Source organism: Phocoena sinus, chromosome 8, assembly GCF_008692025.1.
Source record: "Phocoena sinus isolate mPhoSin1 chromosome 8, mPhoSin1.pri, whole genome shotgun sequence".
NCBI lineage: Eukaryota > Metazoa > Chordata > Mammalia > Artiodactyla > Phocoenidae > Phocoena > Phocoena sinus.
This window is the reverse complement of record NC_045770.1, coordinates 26395529-26419008: the sequence shown is the minus strand read 5'-3', so window position 1 is coordinate 26419008 and position 23480 is coordinate 26395529. Positions and strand designations below refer to the sequence as shown.

The 23480-nt window shown below is 35.5% G+C and overlaps 1 protein-coding gene across 1 annotated transcript in view; it reads left to right on the top strand.

Annotated features, from left to right (window-relative positions):
• The window catches only part of AASDHPPT (aminoadipate-semialdehyde dehydrogenase-phosphopantetheinyl transferase), a 31341-nt gene extending 8499 nt beyond the window's left edge, over nucleotides 1–22842 (top strand). The window contains exons 3-6 of the mRNA XM_032640720.1: nucleotides 5255–5376; nucleotides 5998–6159; nucleotides 18889–18960; nucleotides 20801–22842. Coding sequence (XP_032496611.1) covers nucleotides 5255–5376; nucleotides 5998–6159; nucleotides 18889–18960; nucleotides 20801–20965 — 521 coding nt within the window. The 3' untranslated portion in view covers nucleotides 20966–22842. The remainder of the gene's footprint in view (nucleotides 1–5254; nucleotides 5377–5997; nucleotides 6160–18888; nucleotides 18961–20800) is intronic.
• The last annotated feature ends 638 nt before the right edge of the window (nucleotides 22843–23480 follow it).

Below are 23480 nucleotides of genomic sequence, written 5' to 3'. Positions count from 1 at the left end.
TCTTTTGTTTATCTTTTGAATTTGGTTGTATTTTTTGCCATATGAATTTTGTCTTTTATTTAATTAATATATCTAACTTTTCCTTGATAAATTCTGAACTCTGTCTCATTTAAAAAAAAAAATAAGTTGGTAAAAGATTTACTCCAACTGTAGGTTATAGAGTCTCCTAGATTTTGTTCTAAAATTACACTTTTTTTTTTTAACATTTAAATCTTTAATTCCCCTAAAACTTGTGTGTATATGTTTTACATACTGATGGCTCAACAGTCATACCACCACTAGCATTGGCTAGATTGGGAATAAACATGTAAAGTGCCTGGAATTATTAAGTACTTAATAAGTAAATGTTAGCTCTAAGGTTGTTGTGATAGTTATTACTGTTATATGTATAGAATGGTGTTTCTGAAATGGTGGTCAAGATATTAAAATCAGCCAGGATGCCTGTTAAAAATGCAGGTTCCTTGAAAAAATGCAGGTTCATTGAAACCCTCCCAGACCTCTTCAACTAGAATTTCTTAGATACAACCAAGGATTCTATATTCAGACAATTTCTCAGGTGATTGTTGGACCTATTAGCGTTTGGGAAACACTATATTAGATGTAATTTATAGAGCCAACAAAAAGCAAGATTGTAACCCATCAACTTTTTTTTTCATGAGTAAAATTGTCTGAAAGCCATTAGATCCTTGTTACACAGTGTACAACAGAATTAATTAGAATTAAATTTTAATAACAATTACTAGAACACAATAGAATTGTATATTTGGCCAGGTTTCTGAAAGAAGGATGCCTTTTAAACTTAGAAAGATAAGAAGAATGGGCAAAGTTAGCATATGTAATTGATTTTATATTAAATCTCTTCTCGCAAACTGGGGCAAATAAGACAGACAGAGGTTAATATTGTTAATATTTAAAATACTTGTAAGTATTGATAGAAAAGCCACTTAAGACTCACCTAATGGGCACAGTGGTTAAAAATCCGCCTGCCAATGCAGGGAACATGGGTTCGAGCCCTGGTCCAGGAAGATCCCACATGCCACGGAGCAACTAAGCCCGTGCGCCACAACTACTGAGCCTGTGCTCTAGAGCCCACATGCCACAACTACTGAAGCCTGTGCTCCGCAACAAGAGAAGCCACTGCAGTGAGAAGCCCGCGCACGTCAACTAGAGAAAGCCGACGCGTAGCAACGAAGACCCAACACAGCCAAAAATAAATAATAAATTAATTTTTAAAAAATACATTAAAAAAAAAAGACTTACCTAATGAATGGACAAAGACTTGATAAAACATTTCACAAAAGAGGATATATATATAAAACAACTACCACAATAGCCTTAGAGCTAACATTTATTTGGTGCTTAATAGCTCCAGGCCCTTTATATGTTTATCTCTTAAACTACCCAGCTTTTTTTCCCTATTTAATAGCTTAAGAAACAGCCATAGTGAAGTTAAATAAATAATAGTAAAGAAGTGTTAGAGCCAGGATTTGAACATTTGACTACAGGGGTATAACACTAAAGCGAAGAGTATATGAGTGTGTCTGTATAAATGAATTAAATTGTGTGCATGAATGTATTAGTTTCCTAGGGCTCCTAACAAAGTACCAAAAACTTGGTGTCTTAAAAAAACAGAAATTTATTCTCTGACAGTTCTGAAGGCCAGAAGTCAAAGTGTTGACAGGGCCATGTTACCTCTGTAGATTCCAGGGAAGAATTCTTCTTTGCTTCTTCCTAGTGTCCTGGCAATCTTTGGCATTCCTTGAGTTGTAGCTGTATCACTTTACTTTCTACCTTCATTGTTATGTTGCCTTTTTCCCTGTATTCTCTCTTCGTGTCTAAATGTTTCTCCTTATAAGGACACCAGTCATTGGATATAGGACCCACCTTAATCCATCCTAATTTGATTGCACCTGCAAAGACTGTATTTCCAAATAAGGTCACATTTTTAGTTTCTGTGTGGGCGTGAGTTTCGGAAGACATGGACCCTCACAGTTCAAACCCGCCTTGTTCAAGGCTCAACTCTATAAATTATCTTGTTGTAGGTTACTACTCTGTTTAATAAACTTTCTAGTTGCTCTGTGACCTTGGTTAGTTGATCATTGCAGAACACTTAGTTAGTATCTAGTGCTGCTTTCCCTAAAGATTAAGCTATAAGATGAGGGATCTGGCTTTTCTAAACCTGGTTAGTGGTTCTATGTAAGTTTTTCAGTTATTTTATCTTTATCTTCTTTTAACTTAAGTTCTTATATGTCTATTAAATCGAATATTGTAATAGACATGAATATGTGTTGGTATTATTAGGAGGCTCTGCCAACTTATGTGTATAATAATTGTGCTGTCTCAGCTAGTTTGAGGGGCAAACGTACTATTCTGGTATTTCCTACTGATTTTTTTTTAATTCCAATTTCCTAGATAAACTAAGTCCTTAACAGAGTACTCATTCACTGTGTATTTTCACCATAATGCCACAATGTGGCGCTGTTGTCTTTGGCTGAATATTTACAAAGTCATTTTCTGTTGCTGTCAATCTCATTTTGTGGGATATGATGCTCTCAAAAGTATATGAAGGGCTTCCCTGGTGGCGCAGTGGTTGAGAGTCCGCCTGCCGATGCAGGGGACACGGGTTCGTGCCCCGGTCCGGGAGGATCCCACGTGCCGCGGAGCGGCTGGGCCCGTGAGCCATGGCCGCTGAGCCTGCGCGTCCGGAGCCTGTGCTCCGCAACGGGAGGGGCCACAACAGTGAGAGGCCCGTGTACCGCAAAAAAATAAAAAAAAAAAAAAAAAAAAAAAAAAGTATATGAAAACACACTCATATCGGATATTTTTAAGCTGTACATGATCAGTTATGATTCTTTTCCAGTGGTTGTGCTAGATTGCTTTTTATGTTAAATGAGTTTTTTTTTATTAGTGTGAATATTTAATTTTTTTCCTCGATTGCCCCATCATATTTAGGTAAAAATCAGGGAGTTTCTTGAAGGTTATGGAATTATAACTTGAAGAAACCAACAAACATAATGACACTATAGATAACAACAGGCATATCTTTTTAAATTTTAGGCTTTTTGGATAGTATTCTGTTAAAACTACAATTCCACTCAAAATATATAATGCTGTCTTCCAAAATCCAAGGTAGCTGTTCTTCTCATTGTTATTATTTACACTATTTGTACCCGAATCTATTCAAGAGGAAACAGTTTACAATTTATGTAGGTATAGTGCTCCCAGTGTTTAAAATCTCCGGATTTACTTTTATAACTTTTGCAAGCTTGCCTTCTTTACTTTCTTTAGTGTTTTATCTGTCAAGCCAGTATGTACTAGTGATGCATTGCATTTTAATAAGACAGTCTTTATTTAAGGGGCTTGAGGAATAAACACCAGACTATAAAAGGGGGTTCATAGACCCAAAAGGGTAAGAATCTCCTGCCCTGCCCTGGGACTCCTAAGGTCCCAGTTTAATATTTCAGTGCTGTTGCATGAAATGACTTTACAGCTTTGCAGGGCTTTTAGGAAATAATAGCCTTTTAACATTAATATGAACAGATACAAACAATAAACATTAGTTGATTAATAAAAATGGATTGTAAAGTTATCTTTCTTACGAATAGTAGAGGACTAAAGAGTAGACAGATTAATTAAATGAGTCTGTTGAACTTGAAAACAAACAAGGAAGTGAAGAAGTGAAGTGAAGAACCACATTATCACTGGAATGTCATTAGAAATATTTCCTAGGTAAACAAGAAGAGACTGTTTTGACCATTTTGAAGTAGGGATGGTGGGGGAGTTGTAGACAATTTTGTGGGAGAGCTTGTTTTTAATATTTTCTACCCTTGAGGTAACTATGGAAAAGGTACTTGGTTACTGTAGGAGAAACTTTAAACTCTCTATGAACATAAGGACCCATGTCTGTTTTGGTTATCATGATATTCCTGGCATCCGAGCACTTGGGTATTTTTAGAGTGAATGATATAGTTGTCGTTCTAAATGTTGAATTCTCATGGGGTTAGTTAGTTGTTAAATGCCAGTAAAGCATTAAGTAGGGGAATTGACATATTTCTTCTTTCCAGACATGCTATGGTTGCAGCCAGTTGGGAATGTCAGATTTTGGAGTTGAGTATTTTAGAAATGGGAGTTGTGGAGTAGACAAGCTATGTTAACAGAATCTGCAGAGGGACTACTTTCAAGAGGCTTACTGGAAGTAATGCAATCATGAACTAAGGATACAGGGCAATAGAGCATTTAGGAGTAATTTACCACATAATAGTTAATGTACATTTATTCATATAGTAAACATTTGTGATTCACCTACCTTGTTGCCAGACTTTCTGATTGACCAATTAGGCTGTAATTGTGTGAGGCTAAGAACCATGACTGATTTGTTTTTAACCATTAGGTCAGTTCATATTGGTATAGTATTTGTACATATTCTACATACTTGTAGAATAAGTAAATGAATGATGGTAGAAGGTTTCTGTTCAGTAGTAAAGATAGACAAACACATAATTATAATATTTTGAAAAAATATAATATGAAAGACATACCATATATTTTAATTTGTGTCTTAGCTCTTAGTTCTGGGAATCAGATCCTTTGAGTTCTATTTATTTTTAGGATGCTATGTAAAATTTTATTGTCTATGGAACAGTGGAGCTAAGGATATACTTGAGATTTTTTTAAAAATTAGCCAATAGAACAGAAATTAAAATCTGTTTTTATTTGGAAACGTCATATTAGAAAACATGTTTAAAAACAGTTATTGTGAAGGAAGGAAGTGTATATTAACTTTCCAGTCATGTTAATAACTTAGGATAAAAGAACACTCCTTAGCTTTCTACCAGTTCCCCCAAAATTATAGTAAAGAAATTGTTCCCTGATTTTCCTGTGAAATGGCAAAGAAAAATTTTAAACCCCAGCATACTATTGCTCTATTTTAAGAGTACTTGTTTTGGATTTCTGATATTCTCTCATATATAGGAAATTTCCCCTAGTTATTTAAGATTTATAATAGCTTGGCTGCTAAATTTTATCAAATTTTTGGTGAGCATCTATATATAACCATATGTTTTTTTCTCCTTAATTATTTAATAATTCACAGAATTTCACTGTTCTATTAAGCTACCCTTCTCTCAACTTATTTTGATTTGCTGATATTTTGTTTAGGATTATTGTGACTGTATTCAAAAGTAAAGTTGGACTATAGTTTTCTTTTATGCGCTGTCTAATAATTTTGGTAATTCTCTGTTTCCTCAATTGACAGGTCGTGGTTCAATTCCAGAATTTTTTCATATTATGAAAAGAAAGTTTACCAACAAAGAATGGGAAACAATCAGAAGCTTTAAGGATGAATGGACTCAGCTGGATATGTTTTATAGGAATTGGGTATAATTTCTTTCTAGTTTTGAGAGTAAGCCCCTGTGTTGATTCCATTATCTTTGCTAAAAACAGGAGCAAAAGTCCTGTGGTAAACCTGTAGTTCATACAGTGTTTGAAGTAAATAAGTCATTACTTGGGAACGTCATGATTTTTATGTACACATTATTATATTCTAAAGACATTTAAGAAAATTTAACATATATTTAATGCTCAACTAGAAGATACTCTTAAAGCTAAAAACAAGACAGTTTATCAGTATTTATAAATAAGGTTTTCTGTCTTAAAGGATCTCATACACATGAGACCTTATTTAACATATAATATTTATTATGTGCCAGAAAACATTATTGTAAGCCCTTCATAAGTTAGTTAATTATCATAACAACCCCACTAGTAAGGTACTACTATTATTACATGTTATACATGAGAGAATGGAGGCAAAGGGAGCTTAAATGATTTGTCTTAAGTTCTCACAACTGGTTTGTTTCCATGCTACTATAAGGGTAAAAATAAATAGCTTATAGCTGTAAAGTAGTAAAGAAATAAAAAATCCATATGTTTTGGGGACAGTAGATTTTATGAACAATTTACTAAAGCTCTAAGACAAAATGTCTGTCTGTATCTTAGGCACTGAAAGAAAGCTTCATAAAAGCAATAGGTGTTGGATTAGGATTTGAATTGCAGCGGCTTGAATTTGATATATCCCCATTAAACCTGGATATAGGCCAAGTTTATAAAGAAACACGTTTGTTTCTGGATGGGGAAGAAGAAAAAGAATGGGCATTTGAGGTAAGGAATTTATCAGAATTGCTATAACTATAAGCATTTTCTTATTTTGTGCATGTGAGCGTACGCTTAACTTGGGGAGGCTAGTCATTGAAACTAGACACATTTGGAATCCAGTCTGTGTGCTCTGAAGGTAAAGTCAGGGATACTCTGAGCACAATAACATTTAAGCTGATACTTGAAAGATAAGTCATATTGCATTAAGTAAAAGAGAAGGGAAAAGAGGCCCTGGAATAAAACAGCTTTGTGTGTATGAACAACTAAAGGATGCCATTTTTCCAGTGTACTGTGTTGAGGGGATTTGAGAGAGATGCTATGTTAGGCTGATGATATCATGTAGGGCATTATGGGCTGGTTAATATTTTGGTCTCTTTCTTTATTTAGTTTTTGTCACTAGCAATTCTTGGTTGCTAGTGAGAAAAACCTAACACAAATTCATTTTAGCCAAAAAGACATTATTGTAGGTTACTAGAGTAATTCATATAACCAGGTTTCAGAATTGGCTAGACTTAGGGACTGGAAAACTCAGAACTCTTTTTATCTTTTACTTTTGCCTTCCTGGCTTTAGTTTTCTCCCACCCACATTTCTCATTCTGTACACCAGCTTTCTTAACTTTATCTGGTCTGTGTGGCAGGAAACATGACTGCCTACCACCCTTATGTGTAACAATTTGTAGTTTAAAAACCCTCAGAGATTGGTGAACTCCCTTTCTGTTCAAGCCCTATAAGCCCTGGAGAAAGGCTTAGGTTGGGTGTTAGGTGCTTATCTCTTGACCAATCATTGTAGCCAAGGAAGTGTGTTACAATTTGTATCAAGTGTCCAGAGCCCAGCAAATGGATTGTATTATAATGTGGTTGTTCCCATAGTCATCAGAATTGTGTACAGAGAAAGTCAGTATCCAGAATAAAGAATTCATGATGAATGGATAAAATAGAAGGTGTTTACTAATTTTCTCAAGAGAATTTAACAAGGTTTAAATAGAGAGTGGTAAGATCAGAATTGTATTTTAAAATCATGTTCTGTCTATGATGGTATATGGAGGTTAAGGAAGTGAGGTGATAAAGATGTTATGATCAGTTCTGTGACTTATATGACCATCTGTTGAGATAACTGAATACTAGAGAACAAGTGGGATTTAAGTTTGAGATACCATAAAAACATCTAAGTGAAGTTGTCAAGCAGGCGAATAGAATGAAAGGCTGGGCTAAAGGGAAAACTTCATAATCATTAACACGTGGATGGTAGTTGAAGCCATGGGATTTACAGTTGCGGCAATGAGATTACCTAAGGTAGAATTGAGAAAGACCAAGGACAGAGTCCTGAGAATACTTTTTAAAGGTGGAGTGGGGAGGAGAATTAGAAAGAATGACCAAAATGGTAAGAAGTAAAATACGAAAGTAGTGTTAGGAGCATCCAAGGGCAGAAAGTATCTTGAGAAAGAGAGTTGTGTCAAAACTGCTAACATACCATGTAAGGTAGGGATTCTATGAATTTAAAAAAATATTATATTAGGATACTGTATTTTTTAATACATTTTTTTAAAAAAATAATTCATGCTGAAAGGGGCAAACGTCAGCCATTTCATTCATGGGGAAATCTTTTGTGGTGCCAGATGGAGTAGGCCTAGTAGCAGGGTGAGGAGGGAAGAGTCAGTGATTGGGCCAGCTGTGCTTAAACGTTTTGGGTGACAAAGATGTCTGAGTTCCTGTGGACCAAATAGATGCTGTGGAAAATGGGCCTGAAGTGTCTTGAAAGGACCCTACCCAAGAGGAATTCCAAAAAGAGGCATTGTGCATTCTACTGTGTATTAATTGATGAGGGTAAGAATTACAAGAAGTCAGCCGTTAAATGCACTGCTAGTTCCAGGCAGTGGTATGGGACAAAGGAACTGGAAGTAGTTCTCTGAAAATTCCTCAGATGCTCACTAAGCCAGCATTTGGATATTTGATATGACCCAGAGTTCTAAAAACTAGATTACAACAGCATTGATCATTACTTTGCCTGTTTCCTCCATCCCTTTCCTCTCTGCCACCTTACCTTAAGGAAACCAGAGCAGAAGAGCAAGGTGAGGCCAAGGAGAAGAATGTGTTCTAAGAATTGAAATGGGATTTTTTTTTAAGCTGAAAGTGACTGAAGAGCTATGGGGTTTGTCTAAGGGCTTGTTCAGAAGGTGGGAAGGGAGATCCAGCAGGGCATATTTGAAGACATCTATGGAAGAAAAATTAAATTCTTTACTGAATGTACCTGGGTGTTTTGCCCATTCAGTGTACCAGTTAGAGAAATATAAAAATAATATATGTTAGATGCATATATTTAAGTGTGGATTATTTTTATACTATAAACAGGCCTGGAAGGGGAGAGTGAACTTAACAGAATGAATCTGGTGGTATGGATAGCCAGAAGCCAGGGTTTGAGGGGAGAATGATGAACCGTAGAGCCAGGGGAGGCATACCTAGAGTCAAGAAACAGACGGGAGGTTCCTGTCTGGGCATCTCCAAGTACCCCCACAAGATAAAGAGCCAGTCTTTAGGTATGCAGCTGAGGAAGGGCTATGATTTCAGTGTACAACCGTGGCGTGAATGATCTTCACTGTCCTTTCCTCCCTTTCGTTCAGTCTTTTCCTTTCTCACTCATACACACTAAATTCACCCACACTAGAAGAACTAGAGGTGGCAGCATAGTGAATGAGGGAGCATCTGTAGTTAGGAAGAGAGGAAATCAATTCCTTTCCCTATTGGAGACTTCCAACCCTGAATTAGGTTTGAGCTAGGATAGTGGGAGGAAGAATTTCTTATGAAATTAGAATAAAATTTAATTTGGGTCACACATTTTTCAGAGAAAATTCGATGACCAGAAATGTCATTTATGAGATCTGATCAAGATTTCATACAGGGAAAGAGAAAAATGAATTGTCAGAACTTGTTTAAAGGGAAATGGTGAGAGAGAATAAATTGCCTTCTGTTCCTACTCTGTAGAGTCCAGCTGCTTTAGTAAACTGAAAACAAGGTAGGAAGAAGTTTCAACCCTTCCCTACTTTTCATGGGTAACTCCAAATGAAACCTCTGCACAGGACAACTCTGTAGCCATCTTGCTCTTCTCCTCCTTTCTGTACTGTGTAGACACAACTTCCTGAAACAGAGTCATAGCCAAACATGATTGGCCCCATGGCTTGGGTTTTTCTCCATAAGTATTTGATGACTAAATGTAAGCACACAGGGTATTTTAGAAAGTACCTTTAAAGGTATTTTAGAAAGTACTGTTACCTGGGTTGGAGATGGGACAAATACCTAGAAATAGTACATGTCAGAGACTGTAGTTTTCATTAATTAATGCATATAGCCAGTGAATAACTGAACCACTTCAGACTCATAGATTCTCTTCCTCGTGTGAGAACTGATAAGCTAAGCAGAAAAAATAGTCCTGTTCCTGCAGGCAGCATTAAAAGAATGCCTGCAGGATACCAGAAATAGGGTCTAGACTGCACGTGTGGATATGGAAGGTATCTATTGGCACACAAATTAATGGTGCAGAAGGCTAAGGATACTATCCTCATTTAAGCAGAACTAAAGGACAATGCCATCATAGGACATATGGTAAAATTCTGCATCCTGGGAGAAAAAGGAGTGTTTATTTACTTGGAGACTCAAAAGAAGAATATGAAATGAAAATTATAAAGCAAATGAGGATTTTTTAAAAATTCTGCTTAGTGTTTTGAATAACATTCAAGATGAGAGTTTAGCTATGAAATAGAAGCTGAGAGCTTTAAGGAAAGAATAGGCTTGTCATTAAACGAGAGCTGTTAGTGGAAGGTAGTCTGTGAAACCATCTAGAAGTGTATAGAAAAGAAGACAACGGATTGAACCCTAAAACTCTTACATTTAAGAAGTACATTTCATTGCTACCTTCTAATTATAGACATTTTCCCAGGCATCTACTGTTTTCATGAATCCACTCTCACAATTAGCAGTTTCAAGCACACTACCTTTCTGCATATGACTACCAAATCTTTAACTCAGTTTCTTTCACTCTTCAGACTCCTATTTCTCACTGCTATGTACTTCTCCTTGAACACTACACAGGCACCACAAATTCTGCAGATAAGTCAAAATAATAATTGCCCTTCAACTTATTTTCTTTTTCTAACTTTACTTTTTTTGATGGTACCACCATCCAGTCATCCAGGATTAAGAAAGCCCAGACCCATTTTAAGTTCCCCTCCTCCTCCCCTTGTTATACCAAACCCTCTAATTAACAGTGACATGCTCCCCTCTGAAAACGCTTAGTGTGGGCACTGTTTACATCCAACTTAGACTAATGCAGTAGCCTCCTAACTGGGTTCCTCTTCCATTATTTTGCTTCATCCTTCTTCATTTTTGGCCGTCGTTTCCCTATATACACTCCACATTGCAGCTAAATCACAACCTGCTATCTGATATTCTTTAAATATCTCCAACCCTCTTGTATTTATATTTGTTTTAATTCTTCTGTGTCCTCACCACCACCCACCCATCCACCCTGCCGCAATCTCCTCCTTGCCTTCTCCTTGAACAATTTAAATCCATTTCAGGAGCCTTTTCTTTATTTCATTTAAGACCAAGCTTTTTTTTCTTTCTTACAACATACCACATTTTGCCTCATAATCTTTGTACTTCTCTACTTGCTTTACTTTCCCAGGGCTCCCTGAAGGCAGGGGCAGTATCTTACTTAGCATTGTATCTGTTGTAGACCTAAAATGCTAGCGTGGACATAATCAAGAATCCGTTATTTATTACAACAAATCCTCCAAAGAATTTTCCACTTACCTGAGTATTGTATCTCACACCTGGAAAATTAATACTCTAGAAGAAATATGAATTTTTATGCCAAGAGGAATCTCATGATTTCATAGGCTCTCAATTTTCATAACTGGTTCTGTTAGGAAAGTTAAATTTACCACCAAAAAGTTTCAAGTGATGACATTAAATGAAACAAATTCTTTGCTTTTGAAAGGAAGTGCTTTAAAAAGTAGAAATATTGAATGTTGTCCTAGTGTCTTCATACCAAGAGTCCAGGGATTGCAGGAAAAGGGTCTTTTTTGTCTTTATTCACTTTCCTCCCTCAGTTTCTGAAATGATTCTGCAGAATTTCTCCTCATAAAAAAGCCATGTGGATGACAGGCTCTCGGTGCTGCAGCCAGGAGTCAGTGCTGTGCCTCTGAGGTGGAAGAACCAACTTAAGGACACTGGTCCACAAGAGACCTCCCAGCTCCATGTAATATCAAACGGCAAAAATCTCCCAGGGATCACCATCTCAACACCAACACCCAGCTTCACTCAATGACCAGCAAGCTACAGTGCTGGAAACCCTATGCCAGACAACTAGCAGGACAGGAACACAACCCCACCCATTAGCAGAGAGGCTGACTAAAATCATAATAAGTCCACAAACACCCCAAAACATGCCACCAGCCGTGGACCTGCCCACCAGAAAGACAAGATCCAGCCTCATCCACCAGAACACAGGCACTAGTCCCCTCCAGCAGGAAGCCTACACAACCCACTGAACCAACTTGAGCCACTGGGGACAGACACCAAAAACAATGGGAACTACGAACCTGCAGCCTGCAAAAAGGAGACCCCAAACACAGTAAGATAAGCAAAATGAGAAAACAGAAAAACAGCAGATGAAGGAGCAAGATAAAAACCCACCAGACCTAACAAATGAAGAGGAAATAGGCAGTCTACCTGAAAAAGAATTCAGAATAATGATAGTAAAGATGATCCAAAATCTTGGCAATAGAATAGAGAAAATGCAAGAAACATTTAACAAGGACATAGAAGAACTAAAGATGAAACAAGCAATGATGACCAACACAATAAATGAAATTAAAAATACTCTAGAAGGGATCATTAGCAGAATAACTGAGGCAAAAGAACAGATAAGTGACCTGGAAGATAAAATAGTGGAAATAACTACTGCAGAGCAGAATAAAGAAAAGGAATGAAAAGAACTGAGGACAGTCTCAGAGACCTCTGGGACAACATTAAATGCACCAACATTTGAATTACAGGGGTTCCAGAAGAAGAAGAGAAAAAGAAAGGGACTGAAAAAATATTTGAAGAGATTATAGTTGAAAACTTCCCTAATATGGGAAAGGAAATAGTTAATCAAGTCCAGGAAGCACAGAGAGTCCCATACAGGGTAAATCCAAGGAGAAACACACCAAGACACATATTAATCAAACTGTCAAAAATTAAATACAAAGAAAACATATTAAAAGGAGCAAGGGAAAAACAACAAATAACACACAAGGGAATCCCCATAAGGTTAACAGCTGATCTTTCAGCAGAAACTCTGCAAGCCAGAAGGGACTGGCAGGACATACTTAAAGTGATGAAGGAGAAAAACCTACAACCAAGATTACTCTACCCAGCAAGGATCTCATTCAGATATGATGGAGAAATTAAAACCTTTACAGACAAGCAAAAGCTGAGAGAGTTCCGCACCACCAAACCACCTTTACAACAAATCCTAAAGGACCTTCTCTAGGCAAGAAGCACAAGAGAAGGAAAAGATCTACAATAACAAACCCAAAACAATTAAGAAAATGGGAATAGGAATATACATATCGATAATTACCTTAAATGTAAATGGATTAAATGCTCCCACCAAAAGACACAGACTGGCTGAATGGATATAAAAACAAGACCCATATATATGCTGTCTACAAGAGACCCACTTCAGACCTAGAGATACATACAGACTGAAAGTGAGGGGATGGAAAAAGATATTCCATGTAAATGGAAATCAAAAGAAAGCTGGAGTAGCAATTCTCATATCAGACAAAATAGACTTTAAAATAAAGACTAATAGAAGAGGCAAAGAAGGACACTACATAATGATCAAGGGATCGATCCAAGAAGAAGATATAACAATTGTAAATATTTAAGCACCCAACCTAGGAGCACCTCAATGCATAAGGCAAATACTAACAGCCATAAAAGGGGATATCGACAGTAACACATTAATAATAGGGGACTTTAACACCCCACTTTCACCCATGGACAGATCATCCGAAATGAAAATGAATAAGGAAACACAAGCTTTAAATGATACATTAAACAAGATGGACTTAATTGATATTTATAGGACATTCCATCCAAAAACAACAGAATACACATTTTTCTCAAGTGCTTATGGAACATTCTCCAGGATAGATCATATCTTGGGTCACAAATCAAGCCTTGGTAAATTTAAGAAAATTGAAATTGTATCAAGTATCTTTTCCAACCACAGTGCTCTGAGACTAGGTATCAATTACAGGAAAAGATCTGTAAAAAATACAAACACATGGAGGCTGCACAAAACACTACGTAATAACGAAGTGATCACTGAAGAAATCAAAGAGGAAATCAAAAAATACCTAGAAATAAATGACAATGGAGACACGACTACCCAAAACCTATGGGATGCAGCAAAAGCATTTCTGAGAGGGAAGTTTATAGCAATACAATCCTACCTTAAGAAACAAGAAACATCTAGAATAAACAACCTAACCTTGCACCTAAAGCAATTAGAGAAAGAACAAAAAACCCCAATGTTAGCAGAAGGAAAGAAATCACAAAGATCAGATCAGATATAAATGAAAAAGAAATGAAGGAAATGATAGCAAATATCAATAAAACTAAAAGCTGGTTCTTTGAGAAGATAAACAAAATTGATAAACCATTAGCCAGACACATCAAGAAAAAAAGGGAGAAGACCCACATCAATAGAATTAGAAATGAAAAGGAGAAGTAACAACTGACACTGCAGCAATACAAAAGATCATGAAGGATTACCACAAGCAACTATGCCAATAAAATGGACAACCTGGAAGAAATGGACATTCTTAGAAATGCACAACCTGCCAAGACTGAATCAGGAAGAAATGGAAAATATGAACAGACCAATCATAAGCACTGAAATTGAAACTGTGATTAAAAATCTTCCAACAAACAGAAGCCCAGGACCAGATGGCTTCACAGGCGAATTCTGTCAAATATTTAGAGGAGAGCTAACACCTATCCTTCTCAAACTCTTCCAAAATATAGCAGAGGGAGGAACACTCCCAAACTCATTCTACGAGGCCACCATCACCCTGATACCAAAACCAGACAAGGATGTCACAAAGAAAGAAAACTACAGGCCAATATCACTGATGAACATACATGCAAAAATCCTCAACAAAATACTAGCAAACAGAATCCAGCAGCACATTAAGAGGATCATACACCATGATCAAATGGGGTTTATTCCAGGAATGCAAGGATTCTTCAATATACGCAAATCAATCAATGTGATACACCATATTAACAAACTGAAGGAAAAAAACCATATGGTCATCTCAATAGATGCAGAGAAAGCTTTCGACAAAATTCAGCACCCATTGATGATAAAAACCCTGCAGAAAGTAGGCATAGAGTGAACTTTCCTCAACATAATAAAGGCCATATATGACAAACCCACAGCCAACATGATCCTCAATGGTGAAAAACTGAAAGCATTTCCACTAAGATCAGGAACAAGACAAGGTTGCCCACTCTCACCACTCTTATTCAACATAATTTTGGAAGTTTTAGCCACAGCAATCAGAGAAGAAAAGGAAATAAAAGGAATCCAAATTGGAAAAGAAGATGTAAAGCTGTGACTGTTTGCAGATAACATGATACTGTACGTAGAGAATCCTAAAGATGCTACCAGAAAACTACTACAGTTAATCAATGAATTTGGTAAAGTAGCAGGATACAAAATTAATGCACAGAAATCTCTTGCATTCCTATACACTAATGATGAAAAATCTGAAAGTGAAATCAAGAAAACACTCCCATTTACCATTACAACAAAAAGAATAAAATATCTAGGAATAAACCTACCTAAGGAGACAAAAGACCTGTATGCAGAAAATTATAAGACACTGATGAAAAAAATTAAAGATGATACAAATAGATGGAGAGATATACCAAGTTCTTGGATTGGAAGAATCAACATTGTGAAAATTACTACCCGAAGCAATCTACAGGTTCGATGCAATCCCTATCAAACTACCACTGGCATTTTTCACAGAACTAGAACCAAAAATTTCACAATTTGTATGGAAACACAAAAGACCCCGAATAGCCAAAGCAATCTTGAGAACGAAAAACGGAGCTGGAGGAATCAGGCTCTCTGACTTCAGACTATACTGAAAGCTACAGTAATCAAGACAGTATGGTACTGGCACAAAAACAAAAATATAGATCAATGGAACAGGATAGAAAGCCCAGAGAGAAACCCATATGCATATGGTCACCTTTATTTGATAAAGGAGGCAGGAATATACAGTGGAGAAAGGACAGCCTCTTCAGTAAGTGGTGCTGGGAAAACTGGACAGGTACATGTAAAAGTATGAGATTAGAACACTCTCTAACACCGTGCATAGAAATAAGCTCAAAATGGATTAAAGACCTAAATGTAAGGTCAGAAACTATCAAACTCTTAGAGGAAAACATAGAACACTGACATAAATCACAGCAAGATCCTTTTTGACCCACCTTCTAGAGAAATGGAAATAAAAACAAAAATAAACAAATGGGACCTAATGAAACTTCAAAGCTTTTGCACAGCAAAGGAAAACATAAACCAGACCAAAAGACAACACTCAGAATGGGAGAAAATATTTGCAAATGAAGCAACTGACAAAGGATTAATCTCCAGAATTTACAAGCAGCTCATGCAGCTCAATAACAGAAAAACAAACAACCCAATCCAAAAATGGGCAGAAGACCTAAATAGACATTTCTCCAAAGAAGATATACAGACTGCCAACAAACACATGAAAGAATGCTCAACATCATTAATCATTAGAGAAATGCAGATCAAAACTACAATGAGATATCATCTCACAGTAGTCAGAATAGCTATCATCAAAAAATCTAGAAACAATAAATGCTGGAGAGGGTGTGGAGAAAAGGGAACACTCTTGCACTGCTGGTGGGAATGTGAATTCGTACAGCCACTATGGAGAACAGTATGGAGGTTCCTTAAAAAACTAAAAATAGAACTACCATATGACCCAGCAATCCCACTACTGGGCATATACCCTGAGAAAACCATAATTCAAAAAGAGTCATGTTCCAAAATGTTCATTGCCGCTCTATTTACAGTATCCAGAAGATGGAAACAACCTAAGTGTCCATCATCGGATGAATGGATAAAGAAGACGTGGCACATATATACAATGGAATATTACTCAGCCATAAATATAAATGAAATTGAGTTATTTTTGTAGTGAGGTGGATAGACCTAGAGTCTGTCATACAGAGCGAAGTAAGTCAGAAAGAGAAAGAAATACCACATGCTAACACATATATATGGAATTTAAGAAAAAAAAAATGTCATGAAGAACCTAGGGGTAAGACAGGAATAAAGACACAGACCTACTAGAGAATGGACTTGATGTGGGGAGGGGGAAGGGTAAGCTGTGACAAAGTGCGAGAGTATCATGGACATGTATACACTATGAATCGTAAAATAGATAGCTAGTGGGAAGCAGCCGCATAGCACAGGGAGATCAACTCGGTGCTGTGTGGCCACCTAGAGGGGTGGGATAGGGAGGGTGGGAGGGAGGGAGACGAAAGAGGGAAGAGATATGGGGACATATGTCTATGTACAACTGATTCACTTTGTTATAAAGCAGAAACTAACACACCATTGTAAAGCAATTATACTCCAATAAAGATGTAAAAAAAAAAGATATATTAACATTTATGACAGATTTTCTTTAGTACTTTACCATGGGGAAAACATTGTAAAAGTTGAATGATTTAAGTTATACCTTAAACTTTTATTTTACTTTATAAGGTGAAAATACATACTAAGAAAATGGCATAAAATTTGACTAAAGCAGGTTATTAATCTTTGTAATCTAATGCTAAACTATCTCCTGAAAAAGTAAAGTATTCTTGCTCCCTTTGGGTTTGTTGGTGATTTTAAGGAAATTTTGTTATTCACAATAGTTTTATGGATAAAAAACTATAAGCTTAGGAAACTTGAAAATTTATAAAGTCATAAAATTAAGTCAAGTTCAGTAGCATTGAATGTACTAGCTTAACTAGCTAGCTAGCTTGCTGGGTTAATTTCTTTTTTCAACTAATATTTATTATAGATGTACTAGGCAGAAAGGATTTAGGGAAAGGTGATCACCTCATAGAACTTTTATTCTAGTGAGACATCGAATATTAATGTTTGATAAACTGGAGTCATTGTAAAATAACTTCTCTAATTTTGCTGTTTTGAAATTTCATATTTATGTGATGTTGATGAGGTCTGAGTAGATATGGTGAATATTTTGAAATCAGTCTCATTGAATTTTGGCTTATAATGAGGTAAGTAAACAAACTGAGCATTTAAGTGGCATTTTAGTGGACAGGCTGGATGAAAACTAGTTATTGCCCACAGTTCCCTCTTGATATTCCGCCTTACAGACACTACAAAACTGCTGATCTAAGTTGTTTTCCAAAAATAATTATAGCCAAAACATCTCTGTATGTTAGTGTTTATATTATTGATACATTCAGTGTAAAGAATGGGAGAACCATGTTCAAAAAGAATAGTTTTGTTTACGGTAACAAACTTTGACCTATTAAATGTTTTCTCATACTTAGTTATTTTTTCTTCTCTTGAAATGTTTTCCTAAATGTATCTCTTTTGAATTTCTTTTATTTATTTATTTATTTATTGCTAATTTGGATATCTTAACGTATGAAGATATGAGGAAGAGGATGAAGGATGAAAAGTCCCTAAGTAATACTGTTTCTGATTGTAGTTTCCTATTTCAACTCATGTCTTACGGAAGACTGCCTTACTAAAGTGGCTTTTTGGTGAAATTTTATTTAGTTTTTAACAGTTGTTCATACATTTCTCTGGTAACTGCCTCAATGTCTATTATATTTTAAAGCCCCCTCCCCCTTTGTCTCATACATAGGGGAAAATAGGAAATCACATATTTTTTAAGTCTTACCTATGAATTTCCACCATGATTTTCCATAGGCTATAGTATGTAGTTAACTAAATGCTTATAAACCAGTGTTGCAATCTAATTTTTTTAAATGTACACTTTAAGCATATACAAAACTAACATCACCAGTGAGGGCAGATGGCTATCTAGATGTGCCTCTAGATAGGATACTTTATCTATGTAGTATTCTTACTAAGAATGTATAATATAAGTATAATCATTAAGAACCATCAGACTGAAAATAGCCAACGTTTATTAGTAAAAAGTCGGGGATGGGGCTTGTATTTTAAAATACTAACATCATAAAAGACAAAAGAAAAACTAGGAAGACAGTGACAACTGAATGTAATACTTGACCCTAGACTGCCTCCTGTACTGGAGGTGGGGAAATGATGTAAAGGACATTACTGGATTAATTCACAAAAGTTGGAGTACAGAGAGTAGATTTAAGTATTATTTTAATGTTAAATTTACCAAAGTTATTAACTACAGTGGTTATGTTAGAGAATGTCCCTATTAGGAAATATATATTGAAATATTACAGAGTAAAGGGCCAAAATATATGTGACTATTCCTTCAAGTCAGGGGGTGTGGAGATATATATGTATGTATGTGTGTATATGGTTGGGGGGAGTGAAATTTTTTAAATGTAAATAGAAATATATCTATGTTTCTATATTTAGTATTCTCTATTTACTTATGTTTTATTTTTCAGGAAAGCAAAATAGATGAGCACCATTTTGTTGCAGTAGCTCTTAGGAAACCCAATGGATCTAGACATCAGGATGTAAGATTTTAAGATTTCTTTGATTTTTTTCTAAAAAGCATGTATTAAAGTTGAATTTGTTATTTATTGATGGAAATAATCATTTGGTTTATATCAGGTTAGAGGTTTGGGCATTTTTTTTTTTTAATTATAGACTTTAGAAGTGTTCATTATCTAATCCTTAAGATCATCTGGGATTTCACAGAAATGTTTTAAAAGTATGTTACTTGCTTCTTCACATTCAAATACACTTAAATATGACAAAGACAAAATTTTGGTGGTACTGTCCTAATATTCATATATTCAATAGATATTCAAGATAATCACTGTCTTGGTCATCTTAACAGTGGTTTATTTCCTGGTGAATTGGGGCTGTCTTTGAATATTAAGGGTACAAAGTTGAGGGATAGTGAGTAATGGAATTATCTGTCAAATTGAACTCCTTCCCCTTTTTATAATACTCTCCTAAATTATTTCCAAAGTATCAAAAATGTGAGAGATCTTGTGATATATTCTAGCATAACATCAATTCTTCCAATCAAAATCGATTTTTACTTTCTTCTGCTATTTAATTGGTAAGTTGAGAAATTTTTTTAAAAAGAAACCTTAGGGTCTTGACTCTCAGCCTACATATAGTTGTGATTCTGTGGAAGTATTTATTTAAGGAATACTGATAATGTCACAGTAATTGAAACTATATGCTTATTATTTTCAGGGAATCTGCATGAGAGAATGTAGTGTGATCAATATGTATGCATCATTACTTTTAGAAAAAAAGCTCAGTCTACAGATCATGCCTTTGACAGATTAAAAAGATTAAAATTCTTCATAGATTATTTTCTTTTAAAAGGATGACATGTTAAAATTGACCCCTGTAATCTGAAGATGTTCCAACCCAGGTTACCTGTCCTTGTGTGCTGAAGTCTCAGCATTACCCTTTCTGCTAATACCTTACGATTCCATAGAGCTTTATATTTTTTGTAATGTCTGCACATGGCAGTACTTTCTTTTTATTTCCCTGGAGACAGCCTATTTAGGCAGCAATGGCATAGTGAGAAAAGGGTGAGGGTACTATTCAGAAGACCTGGCTGAGTTTCAGGCTCAGGTCTACCATTTAACCTGTGTTGTAAGCTTGTATAAATTGATTGATCTTACTGAGCCTCAATTTCCCCATCTATAGAGTTGAGGTAACAACCATATCAGCATAGTTATGAGAATTACATCATATAAAATAGATATTAACCTTGTAAAAGCACTGTAGAAGACCCAAGTACTATCTTTAGTAGAATGTATAGAATGTTAAAGACAGTCCACACTGGGCTGAGTTGTGAACAAGGGCTCTGTCACGGAGTATAAGATATAGTTTAAATTTAGTGTTGAATGAGTCATTTCCTAATGAAGTGTTGCATCTCTGTGTGGTTATGGGTATTTTATCAGATGCACCCTCTAGAGTATTTCTCAAAAGTTTGCCTGGTGGTCCCTCTCTATCAGAATAACCCACCTGCTTGTTTAAGTTATATACTTTGGGGTCCTTTTTGACTCATCTACTGAATCAGAATTTTTGGATGTGTGGCTCAGTAAATCTACATTTTAAACAAATACCACAGGTTATTTTTATCTACAAAAAGTTTGAGAATCAGGTTATTTCATATTTTTCTTGATTTGTTATATTGGCAACACTAATATAAGGAGTAGAAGCAATTATCTAGAAATGCTACTGTGCTGTAATTTAATGTTATTGAAGTATAATTTACTATTGCTGAAATGTGATTACTGATTTCTTATTTTCCTAATTACAAAATTGACCGTAAGATTAATATGCAGTATAACATAGAGGTAATCTAATTTTTTACCCTTTTAGGTTTCACTTCAAGGTGATTCTAAACCAACCCAGAGGCAGTTTACTATTCTCACCTTTAATGATTTAATATCATCTGCTGTTCCTATGACCCCTGAAGATCCTTCATTTTGGGACTGTTTTTGCTTCACAGAAGAAATTTCAATACGAAATGGTACAAAGTCATGATATGATTTTCTAAGTAAAAAGGGAAATGAAAACTGTAATGTTCTGTATTCACTAAAAAATAAATGCCTGAGAGTATCAAATTTTATTTCACAAAACAGTTTAAAAAAGAAGAAACAACTTTTCCTATTAAAAAGGCAGACTCCCAGTTCAGGATAGCTCACTAGAATACATGTTTACCTCTTCTTCCTCCCCAAAATCGCATTGGATTTACTGAAGAAATAGAAACTGGTGGGAGAATCTTAAAGTGATATATGTTCATTTTAGAAAGCAACAGAAAATGTGAATTAACAAGAAGGGAGCGTTCGAATTCCTATCTTTCAGAGATAACTATTTCAGAGGTAACTATCCGTAAAACGTGGAGTATCTTCCCAGACCTTTTTCTTGGCAAACGATTCCATATTAACATAGTTACTCTTTTTTTAAATGGGAACATACTATTTTTAATTTTTTTTTCTCTGAACTGTACATCTACTGTTCATAAATATACTGCTGTAGCGTAACTTTTAGTGACTCTAAAGTATTGTGTTGTACGGTTTCTATCAGGATGCTATTGACCAGAGGTAATAATGTTCAAATATCATCGACTTAAGTAACCAAGGACATTTATTGTCTCACATAAACAGTTCAGAGGTGTCATTAAGGGCGCTTTTTTTTGCCTAGCCTCAGCTTATTGGTTTTGCCTTAGGCTTGTCTCCCTCGTGGTTGTAAGAGCTGCTGCTGTAACTTCCAGCTTCACATCTTCATAAAAATTGTATCTAAAAGGCAGGAAAGGCTGTTTTTCCCCTCACATCTCAGTTTTGTCAGTGAGGAAGATTTTTTCCTCTTAAGAGCCCCCAGAAAATTTCCACAAAGTTTCTGTTGACTCAGATCAGGTCACTGAGAAAGTTGACCTCTGACACTTTTGGGTTGGGTAAGGAAGAAGCTAAGGCAAAGTCTGGGGGAATGACATCTAGGGGAAGCCCAGTGTCTGCCGTAATGGAGGTGTGCCACAATTTACTCATTCTTTCTTCTGTGTTAGACATTTTGAATGTCTGCAGTTTTTACTATAAGCAGTGATTTGTTGAATATCCTTGTAACCACATTTTGAGGTACATGTTTAATTATGTCCTTAAGAAAGTAAATTTCTAGAAATGGAATGATTGGTTCAAAGGAATTAAATAAACATTTTTAGAGCCTCTATAAGTATTGCCAAATCGTTCTCTAAAAAGGCTGTACAACTTATACTTCTACTTATTGTTATATGTGTGACCACTCTCTCACCCCCCACCTACATACTCTCTGGTCATCTGTAGATAGGATGTTTTTTTAAAAAATTAATCTATGCCAAAATAGGTGAAAAATGGTACCTTATTTTTTAAATTTGTGTTTCTTTCATTACAAATGAGGTTGGTATGTCAGTGTTGTTATTCGCTGTTAGTATTCTTTTTTTATAAACTTCCTGTTCATTATCTTAGCCTGTTTCTATTTTGGTAAATAAGACTTAATTTAAAGTGGAAACATTATATATAAGATGCCAAGACCATCATATTGATGACAGAATCTATTCTTTGGTTGTAGTGCATGTCTTGGGGAGTTAAAGTCTTATAATTGTTGAATGTCAAGAAGTGAAATAGTTTCATTGGTTAAAAGTTGTGTGTAAATTGTATAAAATTAGATACTTTGCTTAAGTAAAAAAAAAAAATTTGGAATGTTTTATAATTTTTTATTTCATTAAGCATGCCCATATATTCCAAGCATAGTAAATAACATGTTTTAAAAAGATCAAATAGCATTTATAGTAGAGGAAGCATTGTTATCCCTAGCATGAGTGTAATGGTGATGTGAAAAATTGTCATCTTTCTTGTCATTATAATAATAAAATAATTAACATTATTGAATTTTTATGAGCCAGGTACCATGCTAGATTTCTCGGGGTGTGGGGGTGGGGGGGTTCTGTTATTACTTAAAGTTTCACATAGAGTCAAATGGATTCACATAGTTTAGAATGAAATAGATCTATAAAAAATTCTTTTTCTAAATGAAAAATACCACTCCCTTGACCTTCCTCTCCTATTTCCTGTCCCCAGAGCAAGCTGTTTCACTGGTTTTATTTTGTTGTTATTTATTACCATATCTTCAGGTAACATGCTTATATTGCTTTTACTTGTTTTCAGTTTGAGGTATTTCTTTAATTCCTGATATAAAGCTTTGTTCTTCTGCTTCCCAACCATTGCACTTACCCTTCCTGCTCCCCTTTTCCCAGCATATGTAATTCAGTGTTTACATTACTGACTGTGATTAAGACTGTTTACATCATTAAGATTACTGTAACACTGTACAGCTAAGTGATGTGTTATTCTTACCCTGTACTGCATTTTTATTTCCTTGACTTAATAATTTATTTTGTTTACATAGGTTTCTATATACTTATTGCTAATTAAATCCAAAACTCTATGTTCAGACATACCAGTTGTTTTATCAGTTTCATCCATCTTGAAGAAATTGCTTCTGGAGCAATAATCTGTTTTGTCCAGTC